We start from the raw sequence: 21,962 nt of genomic DNA, 5'->3' as shown, positions 1-21,962 counted from the left end.
GTAGTGTTTACACAAAGCGGTATGGATGCCAAGTTGAAAATATGGAGTACGTACCCAAATAGAATGATATGCGCTCAGCCCATTTGCAGAAATCGTCAATAATCAGTACAAGTGTACAAACATTCTCGAACTTTTACGGAGAAAATGTCTCAATCGACCTTTTCAAAAATTACAAAGCTTAACAGTTTTTCTTCAGATCGTGGGAGCTCAATTAACCGTAGGTATATTGCGAGTAGGGCATGCGAATGATTTTTCGTAACTGTAAACCGTGTGGCATGTGGAGCGGGTAGGGAAACTTGGCTTTTAGTAATCTAAATTCATTAATCTCTTAACACATCAAGGAAAGAGATCGATGCTCCAAGTTCCAACTACGAAACCCGTAACGGCGCAACCTCTGAACAGATGAAACAAAAACTTAATAAAATAAACCCAGGCGGTCAGAATCAGCATCTTTAAAAATTCTGTCACATGGTTTTTGTGGTTAGTGATCATAAATCTACTGTAATTATTGAATAATTCGAGGGAGAAAAATACAATGAACGGCTTCGAAAGGTCCAGCACTTGTAAAAGCGCTCATACAATGCTCTGCCCTTAGTACTGACCATAGCCACTGACATCAGAACTATCGCGGTGAGTACAGCTACAGATACTGATGTTGTCCAAACTGTCAGTTAAAAACCGGATGAATTTCCCGTGAAAATTTGAGGAGCAGGTGTTGCACTGGCAAAGCGGCTGTCACAACTACAGTTCCAAATTGATAAATTAGTGTTGGTTTCTGTCCGATCTAAAATTTCGCTAAGCACAATTGTGGTTGAGATGATAAAGGTCACGGTCTGTAACATAACACATCATTTTGCCAGAGTTAGTTCAGGCACCAGTAATAACTAGTTTCACTACTTGCACTTTTATTCGATTTCTTATGTGGTAAATACGGTACTCTCAGTACCTACCCCTGCAAGAAAATTGCGGCAAACATGAAAAAGGTCTGCACCCTTAAATACTACAGGATGATCCCGAACCAGTGCTGCAAAGTTGCCCACATACGATTCCACCTATCGAAAACCGAGAAATGGAGCAAGTACATGTTTTCAGGTTCTCTATACGTTATTCTAATTTCAGTCCCCATATAATTCTAAATTCAAGCAGCCAGAAAGAACATTGTGTCTTACCTGAAAGACAGCCTTCTCAGAGCCGGTTTCCGTCTGGTCCAAAGCTTCATGTAACGCCAAACCGATCGCTTCGGACTACAACCATATAAAGCGGTTTTCGCTAATGCTCTACTACAGCTTTCTTTTTAACTCAACAGCTTTAGCCTTTAAGTTATATGTGATTTGTACGCATATATAGATATACTTTTACAGAAGGTTTCGTAACCCTGTATGGTGACCTCTTTGTGCACTCCAGCCATCAGTCCTAGGCAACCGATGTACCCAGCCATCACCATCACGTTAAAATAATTCACCAAGTACGCAAAAAGAAATGTTTCTCCATTGCCCACAATCGCAGCAATAAATCCACAAACTGCAAGCAAGTCCAGTCCGTAAATAGCAAACAGCGAATTGCCATATGCTGCATTCAGGTTTGCAGAACAGCGTAGAACATCCAGATAACGCTGCCTCAATACTTTCAGTTCCATGTAAGAAATTGTTGTTTTTGACTTGGCCACTTCCTTGCAGCGCTTTCCAAATGCTTGTTCGAACGATACTGTCTTGCTCCAACACGGTAAGCAGCACTGAATATCTTTTAAAATTTCTTTTAGTATCCGGGTATATAAAAGCAAACTGATATACACCTGCTGTGAGAGAAAATACGGAAAGGCGCTGAAAAGTGACCAGATAGTGATAAACAACCATGTCGGAATGCGTAAAGGCGGGAACGCTTGATCGAAGGTCATATCCCAGTGTCGCGGGTTACGATTCAACCAGCGCAGCCAGTCCACAATAACATAGGCCACCACAACGAAAAACGCTCCAACCCCGAGTACCACAGACATCTGCCTCCATCGGCGCATTTTGGTCACCAAAACATCTTGTCTTGAATGATGTCGAAGAAGATCCGCGGCCTGCAGCTGTAATTCGGCGTATCGGTTGCGTTGGCGCCAGCATTCCAATAGAACAAAGAGAGCCCTGATATTATTGAAGAAATATGGTAAAAACGAGAGCAAGATGAAAAATGGAGTATCAGCAATACTAGTGAATTTAACCTTGATGATCCAAATAAGATAAACTGCGTAGTTTGTCGCGCAAAACCAACCACCTATTAAGAAAAAGCTGACAACGCTAACACTGTATAGCTTTTTCCATGGATTTACAGATAATTGTTCACTTGTGCCGGATAAGAAGCCGAACAATCGTAGACAGCGTTCTTGAAAAGCAAAAATGGCAGCAACTTCCTTCTTATAATCGTGTAGTTTCTCCATGTCTTTGTGTTGTTAAAACTCTCTAACTGAATTTAGCGTCGAATACTTCATTTGAAGTACAAGTATGTTTAGTTGTGGCATGAAGCTACCTATGGACATTTCACCGTCACGTCCCACTGTTAGACCCAGCGAAAATAGCAACGATTGTTCAAACAAGTTTGCCGCGTGTTTGGAAAAATGACCAGAATAAACGATGTCAAACCATCGGGTATAGTGTTGTTATGTCAGCCGACGCGGCATTTCCGCGCTGAATTTCAACACCCATACGCTGCCACAAAAATTCTATTTACAAGCCAGAACAAATGCCTCATGCATACTTCATGGAGATTCTGCTTTCTAGATCTTTTTTAAACGTCAGAATATCACGCTGCGTAATAATGACTTTTTGATGATTACGTCCTTACGTCAAGGAAAATAGTCGTCTCAAGGCGGGCGACTTGTAATAACAAAACTGCAACATCGTAAAAAGCTACTTTAAAGGTGAATCCTACTACGAAAGAAATTTATTAGAGTTAAACCTTAGCAGTTGTTTGGAAAAGACATCATTTTGTTTGTTACAATAACAAAACTGTAAGTAGTTATATTCCAACCCCTGCCGATCACAGTAAACCGGGAATTTTTAGCAGCTGGAAAAGGAAAAACGACCTCTGTTATTGCTGGTTACAACTGAACCTGAACTCAAAACCGATGAAGCCGATGCCTGCAAACAGCATCAGCTCATCCTCTGCATGTACAGTACTAAATAGTGTTTGGTATACCACGCCGTCAGATGCGTCGAACTGGTTACATCGATGATGCAAGTAGTCGATCCTGTTTTATCATAAATCAGACTGACTAGAAAACTTGTGACTTTTGTGCGAAAGTTTCAGGGACTGCCGTGACATTAGCGCCCGGACAGCAACAGTTGATCATTAACGGACACATGGTGGTGGCTGTGCGGCCCATAATCTCGTTAAGAACAATTGTCGAGGAGACGATAAAGGTCACAGTCTGCAATACAACGGGTGGTTTGGCAGCGTCAGTAGCAAGAGTTAGGTTCAAATGTAGAAATACCAGATACATAAACACGCACCCCAGCTAAGAAATTACGGGTGACATGGAAGACATTTGCGCCGGTGAAGATGATAGGATGATCACGAATCAGCGTTATAAAGTTGCTCACATATGTTTCCACCTAACCACAGTAAGTCTAGAGTAGATGTTTATGACACTCGTTTTAATAATACATCTATTTCCTAATTTTCCTGTTACTTAAAGATCCAAATGTGTGTCATACCTGAAGGGTGGTTGTCTCTGAGCCGGTTTTCGCCTGGTCCATTGCATTGTGCAACGCTAAACCAAGATCTCCACACTACAATGGAGTCCTTCTGGAGACAATTTATGATAATTACATGATATCAACCCAGCAAGTTCCCCGATTTTTATTTGTAAACTGTAATCACCACTTCTATTATTAAAATTTTAAGCGGAGTAAATAATAATAATTGCGTTAGCTGTATCAAACTTTTTGGTGATTTTACATAGTTTACCGTAATGCAGCAATCGTTTGCTATCGCGCAGAAAGCCCTTTCTATTATTAACAGATGATACACTGACGAGGAAAAGCTCACGGATTGTGGTTTACTATGAGAAGAATATGAAGGATATTCAAAACGACAATTACATGCAAGATACCTCTTCGTGCATTCCAGCCATCAGTGCCATGCAGCCGATGTATCCGGCCATCACAATTATGCTTAAATAATTCACCATCATAGACAGGAAAAACGGTTCCTCGTTGGCGGCAATCGCGGCAGCAAATCCACAGACGGATAACAAATCCAATCCATAAATGACAAATAATGCCCCTCCGTATGCCGCATTCAGGCCTGAGGAACAATCCAGAACATCCAAATAACGCTGCTTCAGCACTTTAAGTTCTTCGTAAGTAATTGTTGTTTTCGCCTTAGCGACCGTTTCACCATGTTTTCCTTGGCCGAGCTTCGGCAACATTTTGTTGCGGAAGGGCAAACAGCAACGGATGTCCTTTAGCACCTCATTAAAAATACGAGAATACAACAGTAAACTAATGTAAAGCTGTTGGGATAAGAAATAGGGAAATGCGCTGAACAATGCCCAGATTGTGATGTATGACCATGCCGGGATGCGTAAGGGCAGAAACGCTTGATCGTACGCCATATTCCACCGGCGCGGGTCTCTCTCCAACCAATTCCACCAGTCCACAATTTCAAAGGCCAACACGGCCACAAATGAAGCAATCGCGAGCGACGCCGACAAAAGTCTCCACTGGCGTATTCTTACCAATAAAAGGTCGTGACGAGAATGCTGTTGAAGAAGTGCAGCTGCGTGTTTTTGCAAGGCAGCAAAATAGTGGCGCTTCCGCCAGCATTCCACCAATACAACGAACGCACGGATGCTGGTGCAAAAATACGGAAGATACGAGAGCATCGTAAAAAATGGAGTGGTGGCCATCGTGGTCTTAGTGAGAATCATCCAAGCAAGACAAATAACGTAGCTGGCAGCGCAGAATATACCGCCGATTAAGAAAAAGCTGACCATAGTCAGACTGTATAATTTCGTGATTTGCTTCGATGTCTCCTTCTCATCCCATAAGAAGCCGAATAGTCTTAGACAACGGTCTTGCCAAGCAAAAACTGCCGCAATTTCAGCCATAAAATCGTCTGGTTTATTCATGGCTAACAGTGCAGAAAAGCTGCCATACCGATTAATTCAAGCTTTTGTAAAATGGACTGCGTCGCTGAAAAGCAGCTATTTTATTTTATCTTCTGAAAATCAAATATTTTTTGTTTTGGGCGCTGTGCTCAAACCAAGCTGTACTGATGCCGGCTAGTGAATAATACATTAGTGCATACACTATCCGGATAGATATTGGAGCTGCACATTTGCGCAGATAGTCAATATTCAGTACAAACTTGGAGCATTCACGCAAAATAATATTTGTCTCAACGGATGCTTTCAGAAATTAAAAAGCGTGAAAGTTTTCCCTGAAGGCTTAAGCTAAAGTGCAAAACCATTTACACCTTGCAAACAGAAGCGTCATGCAAGTAGACATGTACAAAGTTGTAGAGTACAAACCGTTTAGTACAGAAGCGTAATTGTTCGCTACTTTGAAAGACACAGCAAGTCGATCTTTTAATCCTGGCTGCATTTTCTGACTTCCTTAACTCATGATTCTGGTAGTAAAAGTGGAAGGAATTAAAGCTTTAAAGCAATAGCGAAAAAATGCAGCGGAAAAAAGAAATTTGTATTTTGGTAAGCATGATATCTGTACGCCTTCTTTTATAGTGAAGTTTTGCTAAGCCATGAGGGTTTAAAAGTTACGTTTGGTTTCGTAAATTGGAGAATATGGAGACAGGAAAAGGAAAAATCCGAAAGTCGAAACGCTTTCTTGTCCTCGTACTGGCCTGATTATCTGCCGGTTTTCTCGTCCGTATATTCACTGGCGCCGCACCTACAGTATTTCAATGGACACAAGACTTTCTAACTACGAGTAACACTTTCAGACTCTTCCGATAGTCAATTAAAACGCAGGTGAATTCATTGTGAGTATTTGAAGACCAGCAGTGGAACTGACGACGTGACAGCTGAAATTACGGTTGCTTGCTGGCGGTGCTGCCGCATCAGTGCTTGTTGTCCGTTCCAAAATCTCGCTTATCACAATAGTTGATGATATAATAAAAGTCACAGTCTGCAAAAATGAACTATTTGTTTACTTGTACCAGTTCTACCAGTAAAAGTTACTTAAACACGGTACTTACGCCGACAAGAAAACTGCGGGTAACAAAGAAAATATTTGCGCCCGCGAATACAACAGGATGATCACGAATTAGCATAATAAAGTTGCCCACGTACGACTCCACCTAAACCGCAAAGAACACAAAAATACAAATGTTTACCTGATCCAGTTCTTTTATTCGCTTTTAATGGCCGCAGTTTCTCGTTATTCCGAAAAGTAAAGAAATCCAAAATTTTGTTATACCTGAAATACTGCCGTTTCTAAACCAGTTTCGGTCTGTTCCATTGCTTCATGTAAGTCAAGACGGAGCGCTTCGCACTACAATCACGACACTGTAAAGCGTCCAGTAAAATAATGCCCTGGCTTCACTTTTACGACATGCACCAGTATTAGTGCCATCATTAATGTGGACACAAATAAACAGAGACGCGGTATTTGTAGGCGCCATTAGTGGCCGAGTACGGTCACCTCTTCGTGCATTCCAGCCATCAGTCCCATGCAGCTGATGCACCCAGCCATCACGACCACACTGACGTAATTCACTAAGTACGTCGAAAGAAGTGAGTCCCTATTGCCTGCAATAGCGGCGACAAAGCCGCACATGGATAGCAAGTCCAATCCGTAAATAACGAAAAGTGAATTTCCAAATGCACCATTCAGGTCCGAGGAACAGCGTAAAACATTCAAATAGCGCAGCTTCAACATTTTCAGTTCCCGGTAAGAAATTTTTGTTTTCATCCCAGCCCGTTCGCCTAATTTCTTGTTCCGCACCGATAAAGAGCAACGAATATCAGTCAAAAACCTCTTTGAAGATCCGGCTATACAGCAATAAACTGATGTACAGCTGCTGTGAGAGGAAATACGGAAAAGTGTTGAAAAGTACCCAAACAGCGATAAACAACCCCACCGGAATGCGTAAAGGGATAATTGACTGATCATACGCCATATTCCAGCGCCGCGGATCCCGATCCAGCCAGCTCAGCCAGTCCGCAATCTCAAACGCCAACACGGCTAAAAATGAACCAACTCCAAACACCACAGACAGCTGCTTCCATCGGTGCATTCTGCTCCGTAACAGGTCATGTTTTGAATAGTGTCGAAGAAGGTTGGCGGCCTGTTGTTGTAACGCAATGTAGCGGGTGCGTTTACACCAGCATTCCAGCAGAACAAAGAGAGAACGGATGTTACCGAAGAAGTATAGTAAATACGAGAGCATGAGGAAAAAGGGAGTACCAACAGTCACAATTTTATCCAAACGACCCAAACGAGGACCCAAACCTTGATGACCCAAACAAGGACAAGCGCGTAGTTTGTAGCGCAAAACACCATACCGATTACAAAAAAGCTGACCACGGTGACACCGTACACCTTGTTAAAGAGCTTTAATTGTTCACCGGCGCCGGATAAGAAGCCAAACAATCGAAGACAGCGTTCTTGACAAGCAAAAAAGGCAGCAACCTCTTTCTTATAATCGTAGGGTTTCTCCATGACTCAGAGAATGGGAAGCTATCACTGCATTCATCTACGGAGTATGTCGTAGTATTTTTAGTTGTCGTGACGGACACTGCACCGTCGCGTTGCAGTGTTCAAGCCAGCGGAAACTCTACAACAAGTTTGCCGCATATTTGGTCAGACGACCAGAATAAACGCTGTCAAACCATATATATTTTATTTTTTTTTTGTTGCTGCTTTTTGCCAACGCTTTCGATTGCACAGCTTGCAGTGAAATCACTAGGCGGTTCGTAATTCATTTAATGTAACGCTGGAGTGTCAACGAGGCTTCCTCTCTTCAACACTCACATTGCGCTCATATTGCTTCCTTTTGCCAAAAGGGTTTGAAACAGAATGGCTGGCAATTATTCTATGTACATGTCAGAGCAATGACACATGCAGTTGTATATATAGAGATTCTGCTTCTTTCGTTAAACTTCATATTATTACGTTGCATACAGTAGAAGTCAGAACTAATACATTGATGATTTAACAACCTCTCGTCATGGAAAGTGGTCACATCAAGTGTCCTCAAGACATAAGGCAAATATTAAAAGCGTCGCACTAAGCTGCTATCAAGTTCAGTGCTGCTACAAACGAAAATGTGCTTGTAAATTACGTCACAGTTGAACACTGGCTGCTATCACGAAAAGCCGTTTGTTTGCGACAATAACAATCAGTGCATTCGGCTTGAAATATTACTGGTTACAGCTTACAACCGAAAATAAATCCGGTGAATTCCGATGCTTGCAGACAATATGAGATTCAGCATCTCGGGGTTTGTCAGTGAATTCTTTGCATGTCCTACACAGTGTTGAGTATACCACACCATCAGATTCGTCGAACTCTTTATGTCGGTGATGCAAGGAGAGGGTCATGCTTATCTTAATATGTTCGATCACCACTTACACATATTCCGAAAACTTGTGATATATCTGCGAAGGTTTAAAGGATTGCCGTGGCATTGGCGACACGAGTGCTACAGTTGGGCATATCTGTATCATGTATGATATTGCGGGGTAGCGCTAAAATTCTGCCACTTCACTTCGAGTGATGCAAGCTTCTGTAAAATGGATCGCATCACGAAAAATAACTACTCCAACTTTTGGGGTGCAGTGCTAAACCCAGGCGGCGTAACTGCCTAGAGGCGAGTACAGGGTAATATACTGGAGCTGTAATACTATTAACCAAGCCCACTTAATCTAAGCGGCCCGTTTACGAATATACGGATAGTCTGAAGTTAATGAAAATTTCGAGCATTCACTCAAACAATGTTTGTCTCCACGGATGTTTTCAAAACTAAGATAGTGTGACAGTTTTCCCTTTAGGCTCAAGTTACACCACTTACACCTTTCAGATAGGAGAGTCGTGGGAGTAAGCGTATACAGACTGCTTAATTCGGTAGTGCAGAGCGGCAGTTGTCCATTTCCCCAACCGACACCGCAACTTGAGATCTTTTAATCCTGGCTGAATTGTTTGACTTGTATCAGTCACGATTCTGGTAGCAGCATAGGAATCCACAATACAATGTTAAAGGAATGGCGAGCCGCGAAATCAAGCAGCGCGACAGAGAAATCCGCGTTTTAGGAAGCATAATACACCTAATTTTATAGAGTAGTTTTACTAAGCTCATGAGATTTAACAGATTGTTGTGGTTGTATAAATTCGAGAGTATGAAGACAGAGCCAGGAAAAGTAGGAAAGTTGAAGCGCTCTGGTTGGCCTGAGTTTTTGCCGTATTTACGGACATCAGCGGCTACAACAGCATTAAAAAATGACACACCGCTTTCGGATAAAACTTTCAAAACTGCTACAATCGTGAATTACAATGCAGATGAATTCCTTGTGAATACATGAGAGCAGCCGTGGCATTGTCGGCATGACAGCTGAAATTACGGTTGCCTGCCGTCTCCTCGGTGCTCTTTGTCCGTTCCAGAACCTCGCTAAGCACAATTGTAGATGATATGATAAAGGTCACGGTCTGCAAAGCAACTACTTGTTTGCACGTGCCAGTTCTATAAGTTTAACGTGGTACTTACGCCGACAAGAAAACTGCGCGTAACACGGAAAATATCGGCACCCCTGAATACTACAGGATGATCACGAACCAGCGTAATGAAGCTGCCCATATATGATTCCAGCTAAGCCGTACGAAACGAGGATTTAATTAGGGTAAGTTTTCTGTTAACTTTAAGCAGCCGCATTCGGAAAAATAAGATCTACCTGACAGTGTAATAGCCTTTAGTAAGTATCGTCATGTAAGTACAACTTGACAGTATGTCATACCTGAAAGACTGCCGTTTGTGAACCAGTTTCTGCCTGCTCCATTGCTTCATATAACGCCAGACCAAGTGCTTCGCACTACAACCATGAAACCTTAAAGCGTTTTACGGTTAGGTAATAATGTCCGCATTACACTTACGGGTTTACGATATGCACGAATATTTGTCGTATCGTTTACTCGTATGAATTAACAGATGTATTTAGCGGCGTTTGTTAGCTGTGCAAAGTCACCTCTTCGTGCATTCCAGCCATCAGCCCCATGCAGCTGATATACGCACAAAACACGACCACACTGACGTAATTCACCAAGTACGCCGAAAACTGCGTTTCCCCATTGGCTGCTATCGCTGCGACGAACCCGCACATGCCCAGCAAGTCCAATCCGTAAATAACGAACAGCGAATTTCCAAATGCATCATTCAAATCCGAAGAACAGCGTAAAACATCCAAATATCGATGCTTTAGCATTTTTACTACCGAGTAAGAAATTGTGGTTTTCCCCTCAACACGATGTCCAGTGACCTCTTCAAATGACTTCTTATTTCGTACCGGTAAACAGCTGTGAATATCAGTTAGAGCTTCTTTCATTATCCGCGAATACAACAGTAAACTGATGTACAGCTGCTGTGAGAGAATGTACGGAAAGTCATTGAAAAGTGCCCAGATAGTGATAAACAACCATGCTGGAATGCGTAAGGGCATATATGACTGATCATACGCCATATTCCAGCGTCGCGGATCGCGATCCAACCAGCTCAGCCAGTCCACAACCTCAAAGGTCAACACGGCTAGAAACGAAGCAATCCCGAGCACCACAGACAGATGCTTCCATCGGCGCATTTTGGCCAATAAAAGGTCTTGTCTTGAGTGATGACCAAGAAGAACAGCGGCCTGCTGCTGTAATTTGATATAGCGGGCGCGTTTACACCAGCACTCCAGCAGAACAAACAGAGCACGGATGTTCGTGAAGAAGTATGGTAAATACGAGAGCATGAGGAAAAAGGGAGTGCCAAACATCGTTATTTTATCCTTGATGAGCCAGATAAGAGAAAGCGCGTAGGTGATTGCGCAAAAGATCCCGCCGATTAAAAAAATGCTGGCCGCACTCACATTGTACAGCTTTTTGAAGAGGCTCGCTTCATTGCGAACGTATAAGAAGCCGAACAACCTCAGACAGCTTTCTTGCCAAGCAAACACGGCAGCAATTTCTTCCCTGTAATCGCCTACCTTCTCCATGCTTGTGCTGACAGTAAGTTGTGTGAGAACTCTCACTGCATCAATTCAAGCATATTACTGTATGTTGAATCATGGCATGAACTTGATGGAAGCATGGATAGTTAACGCGCTGTCTCGACAGATCGTACTGGGAGAAAATTTTCTCAGTTGTCTGTGCCATATTTGAGTACATCGTCAATACGAACAGTATCAAACCAACAGGGGAATCATCTCGGTCTCAGGTGGCGCTTTCGAAATTAAAACGAAGACAAGGGAATAATGGGATTACCCAGCGTTGTCTCACAAATTCTCCAGGAATAGCCCCAGAATTGTTCGCCGTAGAGTTGTATTGTTACTCGTAACTGTTACTCGTAATAACTGCCTTATGTTACTTAAGTAAGTAGGTAACAAAACTTCATTTTTATTTCCAATTAAGCAGGTAAAACTGGTGTCTATGAACCCATAATTTTGGTAAGTGATAAAGGTGGATCTAGATAAACACCAAGCGGCATTCTAAACTAGACGCCTTTCTAATGTTGATTCAAGCAAACAACATGAGTCTAGCCCCAGTTATTCGCTAAAACATCCAGCATAATTGGCGGTCTCTTCCACACCGAAGATTCTCAACAATTTCGTGTAGATGTCCAATCTCTCTGGCATTTCTTCGTACTCCTGACATTCCCGGCCACCGGTAATCGCCTTGGTTGAGACACCGAATTTTCCATCAGCAATACCGGGCTGGTTGTGCACTTTGTTGGCCCAGAACCAGAACGCGGTGTCCCACGCAGCCGGCGCATCCTTTACCAGCTCCGGGTTCTCCACCAGTCGATTGTCCTCGTACAGTCCTTGTGAGGCTTCCTTATACGCCCAGTAGCCGCGCAGCATTAGGTAACCGCGCCCGTGATACTTTAGCTCCGGGTTGTTGGGGTTCTTCTCATACGGTACGTAGTTCCCATACGGTCCACTGGGTCCTCGCTCTTCCGTGGCCCCCATGCCTTCGCTTTCGTGGAATACATTGGCAAGGAACATGGCCAGTTCCCGTTTGGTGGTGATCTTGCCTTTGGGTCCGGCATCGCGCATAATTAGCTCATACTGTTCATCCGTGGGCGGTTTGTAGCGCCAGTAACCGATGGTTGTCACTGCCCTTTGGAACTCATCGCGTGTAATCAGATTCCCCGCTTGAACGCTGTAAACCTGCAGGAAATGTAAGAGCATACGAAAACCATGATAACAGATGTAGTCGTTAATTAAATTCCACTTGAAAACCTATATACCTCATCAGCAACTAGATTAAATTTTTTTTAAATTTACAAACAAACAGTTTAGTGATTATCTGTAGAGTGTTTCTTTTGTACAAGTATGTACGTTTTTACAGAAATACACTTATAATAGCTTAAGTACTGCCCGACAGGCACTCTTCTTTCGTTACGATCGGCATAATTACATGGTTTTTTCACAGACACCCGGAAAAAATTAGCAAGTTTTTATTGAATCACGTACCGCACTCAGCAGGAGGATGCCCACCACGAAATCCATTTTCCGTTACGTCGTTGCGATTCCCACAATGGCGACCAGAATAAAATGTAGTAGGAGCTACTAACCGCACACAGCAAATGAGCGCCATTTATACGGTTTCCGCTTTCCGGTGCAGGATATCAGCGACCTTGATCTTTTTTCAAAAGATTGTGGTGAGTGATACAGCAAGTGCACGCTACAATAATAATAATTATGTGTATACTGCAGTGGAAACGCTCGTCCAGGTATCACATGTTGAACAGCCAGTAAACAAAAATGTCCCGTTTTCCACCTATGGTTTGCCTTTGCGTTCAAGACGATGATACTCGTAACTGATACAGTAGCGGTTCGCAATCGAAGATAGAAAGGCAAAGTAGCGGTAGCGCTGCGTACAGCGGTGAAAGTGGTGAGCTGATACAGATTGCAGATAAACCGGTTCCATTTCACGAGGTATGTACGTAGCACAGACGTTTGTACCGTGTCCTCTTTTCTACAGACTGTAAGTCCAGTCTGTCAGATCTCACGATAGGAGTAAGAATTCTCACGCTCAGCATACAAGAGTACAAGACCACCTGATGAAAATGCAGCCTTATACCACTTCCGTATACTGTTTAATGCTTTATACAGGCACATTAATGTTGGGCTCTATCGTGTTGGCATTATGATAACCAACACGATAGAGCCACTCATCAGCACATGCATGGGCATCACAGGACATGTAACCGGACATGAACATCCGCAAAGAACCGTAAAACCACTGTCCGCCGTTGACTCACGTCTGTTGCAAACCATACCTGAGTGCATGCAGCAAAGTTCAATAAAACTAGTGGGTCAACAGCGCAAGTTAAATTGTAAAGCTGGTACACGTTTTTATCCCTTCTTTGTTTGAGTGAAATATGTGAAACCGGGTTCTTCTGTGTCAGTAACTTCCATCTTGCCACAATGGTCTGGTTGCTGGTAAGTCGTAAACGCACACTGTTGAATCGGTAACTGGTAGGAATAGTTTACTTTTAACGTTGCTCGTTAACATTGAATCTGATTTTTTGCTGCAGACGTTTTGTTTATGGCTGTTAGCAGCGGTTGGCAGTGAATCACTGTAAGTGCTGACTAATACTTCGTGTCTTGCGTACCAAGAACTGAGCGAGGGTTGATACAACCACAGAATATTCTACTCTGTAGGATCCCCTCTGCCGAACAACATGAAAACAGAACTGTTGGGTCTCGGTGTCGATGCATCCCAGGAAATTCCTGTTGGCCAACAGCGGAACAGTGGCACGCGCTTAACACCAGCATTAACGGGCGCATGCTTATTCCGACACCAACAGGTATATAAAGCGCGTAATGTAGTGCTGAATTGAAACCTTTCGTGAAAAATTTATAAAAATCTTTTTATCGAGAAAACAGCCAAGCGCTGCTATTTGTTGACACGGTGGCTCTGATCAGTTTGAAACAGTGATGCGTTTTTGTAATCCAGCGGTTCCGTGCTATGATGGCCCGCTGTTTGACTCAAACCAGTGCGAGGATATCCGGAGAAACTATAACAAACAAGGCTACTTAATTAACAAACCCGGTAGCATGCACCTCTTTAACTGGGAGGATGCGGGAGAGCAGCGGTGCCCGTTGAAAAACGATCTGACCCCCGCTGATCGCTGTCAAACCGGCAGCGTTCCGGCCTACGGCGTGGATGCGCACAGCGTGGAAGATATCCAAAAAGCGGTGGCTTTCGCGCATGAACATCGCGTACGAATTGTGGTGAAGAGCACCGGGCACAATTATCTCGGGCGCAGCACGGCACCGGGAGCGTTGATGATTTGGATGCGGAATTTTGAGGGAGAGATACAGACTAACATGACCTTTACAGCCAGTGGTTGTGATGAGAGCGCTCGGCACAGCGGCCCTGTTGTCACAGTGCGAGGCGGAAAAACCTGGGGAGAAGTCTATACAGTGGTAAGGGTATGGTAACGAAACTTATTATTTGTTGCCCGCATTTGATCTGGATTTTCTATTGATAGAATTGTTTTATTGCAAAAACCATTTGCACAGCATTAGCAAAACTATTTATATTTGTTGTAAAATAGTCACTTGTTTTTTGTTGAAATACCTATTTTTGTAAAAACATTTTTGCAATTACGTTTTTATAGGGAGAAAGTAATTTGTTGTTGCAGATTGAGAACAGCCTTAATCGGACATACGGTATTGTCGGCGGATTCTGCAAGGATGTTGGTGCGACCGGTGGGTACGTTCTGGGCGGCGGCCACAGTCTTTTATCACCCGCCTTTGGTCTCGCTTCGGACAATGTCCTGGAGATGACAGTTGTCACCGCAGACGGTCAGTTACTGACGGCCAACGCTTGCCAAAACAAAGACCTATTCTGGGCATTACGCGGCGGCGGCGGTGGCACCTTTGGCATCGTCACGTCCGTCACCTACAAACTGCACCCACTCCCCAACGGGCTTATTGCCTATTCCATAGAAATCCTGAATGCAAACAGAACGGGACAGTTGTTACCGCAGCACGTGGAGGATATTTTCGAAATTTTGGCACGCCATTCGTCGTCATTGGATACGGTTGGTTGGGGTGGCTTCTTGGCTTTTGATCCGCGCTTCGGTTTCACACTGGTGTTCTTAAGTCCGGCTGATCTACTGAATGCCGCAGCACCCATGGAAGCTCTAAGAGAAGAGTTGGTTGGTTTCGTAGCATCTAAGGAAGACCTTTATATCGGACCATTCGCTACTGCCGGAACATATTCTCAACATTTCGGCGGTTTTCAGGTACTGTAGTGGCTCGCACATCTTGAACCACAGAGTTCGTGTACGGGAAAAAAGTGCATCCAATATACACACTCTAACCGGGCAAAATGCACGGCGGCGAAATGATGCTTGATTTTGACTTCAACATGAACACTCCTTCTGAATCTGTCCAATTAATTAAGCATTTTCATTAAAATTGTAATTCACCTTAGAAAGAAAAGATCTGTATTTGAGAGCTCGAATTGTTCTATAGCTGCAGCATGTGGACGCTGAACGTACCCCTCACACTGCAGGAGCACCCCAAAAACCACAACAAATCAGCGCTAGAATTCGAGCTGACGGCAAAGACTTAAGTTAATGGCTGCTTTTGAGCATAAACATAGTTATTAATTGTTAGAGCTCTAATTTTTTTAAAATTCAAGAAGGTTCTCCAGACCAGATGTTGTGAAACATCAGAAATTTATCAATGCACACCAACTGCGAATCGTGCGTTTGGCCCTGTTAGAGTGTGTACACTGGATGCACGTTTTTCCCGTACACCAACTCTGTGGTTCAAGATGTGCGAGCCACTACAGTACGTCATACGTGCACTGTGCAGTGTGCACCATGTAAAGGTTACGTTCAAATTAACGAACATGTGTGCGTAAAGTGCAATAATTTAGGATAGGTACTGTAATCTTTTTCACAGCTAGGTAATTCCGCTTTCATACGTGATTACGAGTCCGTGTATAAAAGTACGTATAAGAATCACTCGACACATCGGGCAGAAAAACCGGTTTTTGAGCGAAGACAGATAATCGTAATCGGCTGTATGCATGGCCAGAGTGGGCGTCGACTTTCCTTAAAATTTTATTGGCTGATCTGTTGGTCTGAATGTGTCCTAATGTGTACAATAATGACTGGAATTTGTCATTAAATTGGTGTAATTTTTGCAGGATTGGCTAGCGTGGATTGCCACCATTCCGCAGTTTAAAGGCTACAGTGCCGGTGCGCGTCTGCTGTTAGGTACACGTTTAATCCCGGAATCCGCCCTGACTGAGCCACGCACTCTCGCCCGGACCCTTGTAGCCGGAGCGATAAAGAACGGTTTTTCCGCGGGCGTGGATGCTTTGATGGTGGCTGGCAGCGCTGTGCGCAATCAGCATCGCTCCACTCAAGAGTCGTCGGTGTCGCCAGCATGGCGTAGCACGGCTTGGGTGGCATTTCTAGTCACCAGCTGGGATGCTGCAACATCCGAGGCGGCGATCACCGCGAAGAAAACGGCACTGAATGATGGGTTGCAAGTGTGGAGGGATATTTACCCCGATTCCGGTGTGTATTCCAATGAAGTGTGGATAGATGAGCCGAACTGGCAGCGCGCTTCCTTTGGCAGCAATTACGATCGGTTGCTGAGTATTAAACGACATGTCGATCCACGCGGAATGTTTACCTGTACAATGTGTGTCGGCAGTGAAGATGTGGAACTGTCTGAAAATTGCGCATGATACGTACACTTTATAGATCCTTAAGCGTCTTTCTGGTGCTATTAATTCAGATTATGCAAGCTCGATGCACATAGCACATGCCAGCCTAATACAATGAAAACGAAACGAAGGAAAATTAATATGAAGTTTATTATGTACCGGAAATACCTTTACCATACGTTACCGTTAAGTAACTTAAGTACTTATACGAGTATTACCTGGGTACTACACTGCAAAAGTTACTACAGCGAAAAAGGACCATTATACAATACGTAAATTACACAAACCATTATTTTTCACTCCCTCTAAAGCTTAATCCTTCCACTGTTCCCCATAATTGAAGTAAAAGTGGGAGGTTACGAAATTGAGCAAGAATAGGTTAAAATTAGAGTTATGATGCTGCTCCCCGAATTCGTTATGTTTGTCGCAAGACGGTTTGTCACAAAACGGTTTCAGACAAGGCCTTGGCCCATGACGATACGTACCAAAAAAGTTGGTATTTAACTTGCGAAGCTACCGTATTAAAGTAAAAATAATAATGTATTAGTAGTCGTGCGATCGTACAGTACGATACTAGTACTGCTCTCTTGGCTGGCGCGCTTTTTAAACCGGTTAGTACTAGTAGTACAATACCGTAGTTATATGAATACTAAACATCTCTTGCAGGTGTTTGGCCTCTGCTGTTAGACCGCGGTAATCTCAGCTTCTATTCATCCGATTTTCCTGCTTTAAAATGTTCTAAAAACCTCTAGGTCTAGCGGGTGATCTAAGACCAATCGCTGTTGCCAATAATCAGAACCTCAAGCCCAATGGTCACTCAAAAGCTTGTTACCATGGATGCCATAGAGCTAACATGGGCTATTCTGTTACCACGGTCACATTACAGTGTACTTACGATTAGTTAACTTAAACAGGAAACAGCTTCGGCTTCGCCTCTGCGTTTCCTGCAGTCCACGTTCAGATTAAAAAATGATCAAACGAATGCACGGTTAGATTACTAGCGTCTAATCTTTCAGCCTTTGTGTTTCTCATTTTGCTAGCCTCCAATAAACGGGTTGACATTCTAATGTTATGACACAGAATTTTCTGAATAGTCGTAAGCCAATATTCATCCGTGCTCAGCTTGTTATTAATATTAACTACATCCGTAACAGCCGTGACGGCCTTTGCTAAGAAAATTATGTTTGGACGAACGGGTAGGCCGATTTTGACGCGGTAAAGTGCGCCAGAATCGTCGCAACGAAGCGGGTGATGTTGCGCTATTGCCGACCCGATGCGCCTCAAGGGAGAAGCAGGTGCCTCAAAAAACAAATTGTTGCCATGGGCCTGACAGCCTCGGCTTCAGATATCGCTTCCATTTCGGTAAAGCAAAGTATTGTTAACAATATTAACTGCTTATTATTTCCGGTGTGAGGACTATAAAAAGACGCATAACTCCACACCCAGATATCCGTACGCATGTGGCAAGTGCACTTATACGACAACCGGATATTTTAGCTGCGTCGTACAGCGCAACTGCGCCGCATGCGTTCGGAATGCTGTGGGTGGGATTATGCGTTTTTTTGTCCATGCTGTACAGGGCGCACCTCGCTCACCGACCTCGATGCGTAAAAAAAGCAAATGTTTTCCACAAACCTCATAAAATTATGCGCCGTAACGCCACGAAGCTGGTTGCGGATTTAAGACATAAAATGACCCCTTATTTGTCACTACCGTTATTGTCCCTTTATTATCGAACTTTTTAACGATTGTATAATTTAGGACATAAAATGACCCCCTATTTGTCCACTACCGTTAAATTCAGCATTCGTCTGTTTTCCAATACAGTACTTCAAAATTACAGAAATAAAAATATGGTGGTGGGCCTGCAGTGGTGTATGTGGGCCTACACGCCTCGACTTCGGACCTCGCTTCAAACTAAGTATTTGTAGTAGTTCATGCAAAATATTAAGATTTAAACAACGCAACGCGCTTCGACCACCGAATCGAAGCGCTAAATATACGAAAAAAGCCAAAACCAGGCGCCACCCAAGTAGTTACTAGATTATTATTACGGATGTAGTCCTCCGTAGACTGGTTATATGAATACTAAACATCTCTTGCAGGTGTTTGGCCTCTGCTGTTAGACCGCGGTAATCTCAGCTTCTATTCATCCGATTTTCCTGCTTTAAAATGTTCTAAAAACCTCTAGGTCTAGGGGTTGATCTAAGACCAATTGTTGTTGGCAATATTCAGAACCTCAAGCCCAGTGGTCACTCAAAAGCTTGTTACCATGGATGCCACAGGGCTAACATGGGCTAGTCTGTTACCACGGTCACATTATAGTGGTCTTACATAGTTAACTCAAACAGTAAACAGCTTCGGCTTTGCCTCTGCGTTTCTTGCAGTATTTCACTTGATCACTGTCGCACCTTGCGGGCCAATGCACTGAGCTGTATCAATAGTTCGGTCAATCTCGCAGCCCAGTTCACTAAACAGTAATACTGCGACGTAATTCTGCGACTACTAGTAACAACAGATCCTAACTCACTTATTTACAGTACCTAGTCGTAAGCCAAATATTCATCCGTGCTCAGCTTGTTAACTACATCCGTAACAGCCGTGACGGCCTTTGCTAAGAAAATTATGTTTGGACGAACGGGTAGGCCGATTTTGACGCGGTAAAGAGCGCCAGAATCGTCGCAACGAAGCGGGTGATGTTGCGCTATTGCCGATCTGATGCGCCTCAAAGGGGGAGCACGACCCTCAAAAAACAAATTGTTGCCATGGGCCTGCATGTCGCGGCTTCGGACCTCGCTCCAAACTAAGTACGGTACTAGTTAAGCACAGTGTTGTGACTTAAGTATCTTCTCCGTTGCGTAAAGGACACAACACTCCTCGGCCACCGGCCTCGATGCGCAAAAAAAAACGAAATTGAATCGCTAAAACTAACGCCGATCGCCAAACCGACGCCGACGAATTAGATACGGATGTAGTGCTCCGTAAACTGGTTATCTACATCCGTAACATCTTAATCACGAGTATGCTTTGTTCCGAATGATTGGCCGAACGGCTGGGCCGATTTTCACGCAGAAAAGTGCGTTAGAATCGTCGCAACGACGCCGGTAATGTTACGCAAATGCAAAACCGATGCGCCCCAACGGGGAAACAGAGGCCCCAAAAAACAAATTGTTGCCATGGGCCCCCATAGACGGACGTGGGCTAATCTGCACAGTCGCAGCGACAGAGGCGGCCCGCGGCCTTCGGCATCGCTTCGGCGAAAAAAATTAAAAAATCGTAAAAGTACGACAAAATAATAATGGTGATCAAACTGGCGATTAGCGTAATCTGTATTCTTTGCCTTTCTTAACTTTCTTGCTTTCGTAGATTTTTTAGGTTTCTTAGGTTTCTTATTTTTCTTAGGTTTCTTAGGTTTCTTAGGTTTTATTCGATTTTCTGAGGTTTCTTAGGCGTCTTACAATTCTTACGCTCATGAAACTTTTTGAATGCAGAAGATTCGTATACTTCATTAGCTAAAAAATTGCGAAACCTTCGAAACTAAAGTACGCTGCGACAATACGTACGGATGTAGATCCCGTAAACTGGTTATATGAATACTGTACATCTCTTGCAGGTTTTCGGCCTCTCCTGTTTGTTACCTATGTTCTCAGCTTCCACTGAGCCGATTTTGCAGCTATAAATTTTCACAGAATCCTTTCAAAACGTAGAGTAAAACAAAGCTAGTAGTTTTTTCACTCTCACAAGCAGGATAAGCCCAGTGGTCACTCAAAGGCTTGTTGCCATGGATGCCATAGGGCTAACATACGCTTGTCCGTCACCACGGCCAATTTAGGGTTTAACAAGAAACAGCTTTGGCTTCGCCTCTGCGTTTCTTGTGGACCACGTACCGAGTGAACGAATGATTCGGTTAGTTTTAGAATAAAATGAAAACTAGCAGCCAAGGCACAAGCGAAACAAACTTTAATGGCGAAAGGTCAACATTTGTAGAACCGGGCATCAGATCTAGATACTGGCCTGATCGACCTCACCTCATAAGAAAAAGTGCCAACTGCTAACGTAATAGATAATGCCAGTAAACGTCCGCTTGTTGAATAGTCACCAAACTAAATGCAGAAACAGGAAAAATTTCAGCTGATTCAAACGCAAGTTGACCGCAGAGCATTCTCGATGTCACCAGTTAAATCTAATAAACTGAAGGCGACCTGTTGTCTTATACTCGTATTAAAATTAACTGGTTTCAAACAAATTCATAACTGCTATTAAATAACTACTGCTTTTTCGAATACAGTCATAACTGCTAAACTATGAAATCGTAACTACTGTCTCCTCGAACACACTGCAACTTTTGAATTTAGTCTATTTACCCAGTCGTAAGCCAATATTCATCCGTGCTCAGCTTGTTATCTACATTCGAAACAGTTATGACAGGAACTACTGACCAACGCGATGTTTGGGCGAACGGGTGGGCCGATTTTGACGCGGTAAAGTGCGTTAGAATTGTCGGAACGGCGCGAAGGTTCATACGCTATTCCGAAATCGATACGCCCCAACGGGGAAACAGGAACTTCGATAAACAAATTGTTGCCATGGGCCTCCATAGACGGATATGGGCTAAGGCTTTGCACAGTCTCATTGACAGAGATACACCGCGCACATCGGTTCGTTAAAAAATCACGAAAAAAATTGGAAAAAATCTTTAAGAAAACGGAAGACACGACCACAGTTCTTCGAAAACATTCGCTAAAAACAATATTCAGGGAAAAATCGCGGCGTAATACGTAGATTTGCGAGTTTTCTTAGGTATTCTTACGTATTCTCCTATAATTAAATTATGCTGTAATTAAATACGAACGACCTTTATTCATTACAATTTACCTAATTCTTAGGTTTCTTGGGTTTCCAAGGTTTTCTTAGGTTTCTTAGGTTTCTGAGGTTTCTGAGGCTTCTGAGGTTTCTGAGGTTTCTGAGGTTTCTGAGGTTTCTGAGGTTTCTTAGGTTTCTTAGGTTTCTTAGGTTTATGAGATTTCTTAGGTTTCTTAGGCTTTCACGCATTTATTATATTTTCACACT

The 21,962-nt window shown here is 43.3% G+C and overlaps 2 protein-coding genes across 3 annotated transcripts; one reads left to right on the top strand and one right to left on the bottom strand.

Annotated features, from left to right (window-relative positions):
- Positions 1 to 11,569: 11,569 nt before the first annotated feature.
- On the bottom strand, positions 11,570 to 12,820 carry LOC129589608 (uncharacterized). Its single transcript, XM_055484423.1, has 2 exons — positions 12,665 to 12,820; positions 11,570 to 12,358 (listed from the first exon to the last, which is right to left on the bottom strand). Exons 1-2 carry the CDS (start codon positions 12,698 to 12,700, stop codon positions 11,735 to 11,737), a joined length of 660 nt encoding a protein of 219 aa, XP_055340398.1. The 5' UTR covers positions 12,701 to 12,820; the 3' UTR covers positions 11,570 to 11,734.
- Positions 12,400 to 17,023, top strand: LOC129589597 (uncharacterized). 2 transcript variants are annotated; one of them, XM_055484405.1, is made up of 7 exons: positions 12,400 to 12,521; positions 12,624 to 12,852; positions 13,732 to 13,775; positions 13,859 to 14,004; positions 14,154 to 14,626; positions 14,845 to 15,450; positions 16,365 to 17,023. In XM_055484405.1, the coding sequence occupies exons 2-7, from the start codon at positions 12,778 to 12,780 to the stop codon at positions 16,911 to 16,913; spliced, it is 1,893 nt and encodes a 630-aa protein (XP_055340380.1). In that variant the 5' UTR covers positions 12,400 to 12,521; positions 12,624 to 12,777; the 3' UTR covers positions 16,914 to 17,023. The 2 variants fall into 2 exon arrangements, with proteins under 2 accessions (XP_055340380.1, XP_055340381.1); XM_055484406.1 differs by lacking the exons at positions 12,400 to 12,521; positions 12,624 to 12,852 and adding an exon at positions 13,140 to 13,636.
- Positions 17,024 to 21,962: the final 4,939 nt, after the last annotated feature.

The sequence above is a fragment of the Paramacrobiotus metropolitanus genome, unplaced genomic scaffold (assembly GCF_019649055.1).
Source record: "Paramacrobiotus metropolitanus isolate TYO unplaced genomic scaffold, Prichtersi_v1.0 Parri_scaffold0000036, whole genome shotgun sequence".
Classification (NCBI taxonomy): domain Eukaryota; kingdom Metazoa; phylum Tardigrada; class Eutardigrada; order Parachela; family Macrobiotidae; genus Paramacrobiotus; species Paramacrobiotus metropolitanus.
Note: the sequence above shows the minus strand (reverse complement) of the source record. Positions and strands in the feature narration are given on the sequence as shown.

Bases quoted from the DNA above. Each gene is read 5' to 3' on its own strand.
- LOC129589608 (XM_055484423.1), bottom strand. From the start codon at position 12,700: ATGGATTTCGTGGTGGGCATCCTCCTGCTGAGTGCG. The intron at 12,359-12,664 runs GTACGTGATTCA...CATTTCCTGCAG, and splicing joins GCATCCTCCTGCTGAGTGCG to GTTTACAGCGTTCAAGCGGG.
- LOC129589597 (XM_055484405.1), top strand. From the start codon at position 12,778: ATGAGCGCCATTTATACGGTTTCCGCTTTCCGGTGCAGGATATCAGCG. The intron at 13,776-13,858 runs GTAAGTGCTGAC...TCTACTCTGTAG, and splicing joins GCGGTTGGCAGTGAATCACT to GATCCCCTCTGCCGAACAAC. The intron at 14,627-14,844 runs GTAAGGGTATGG...TTGTTGTTGCAG, and splicing joins GGGGAGAAGTCTATACAGTG to ATTGAGAACAGCCTTAATCG.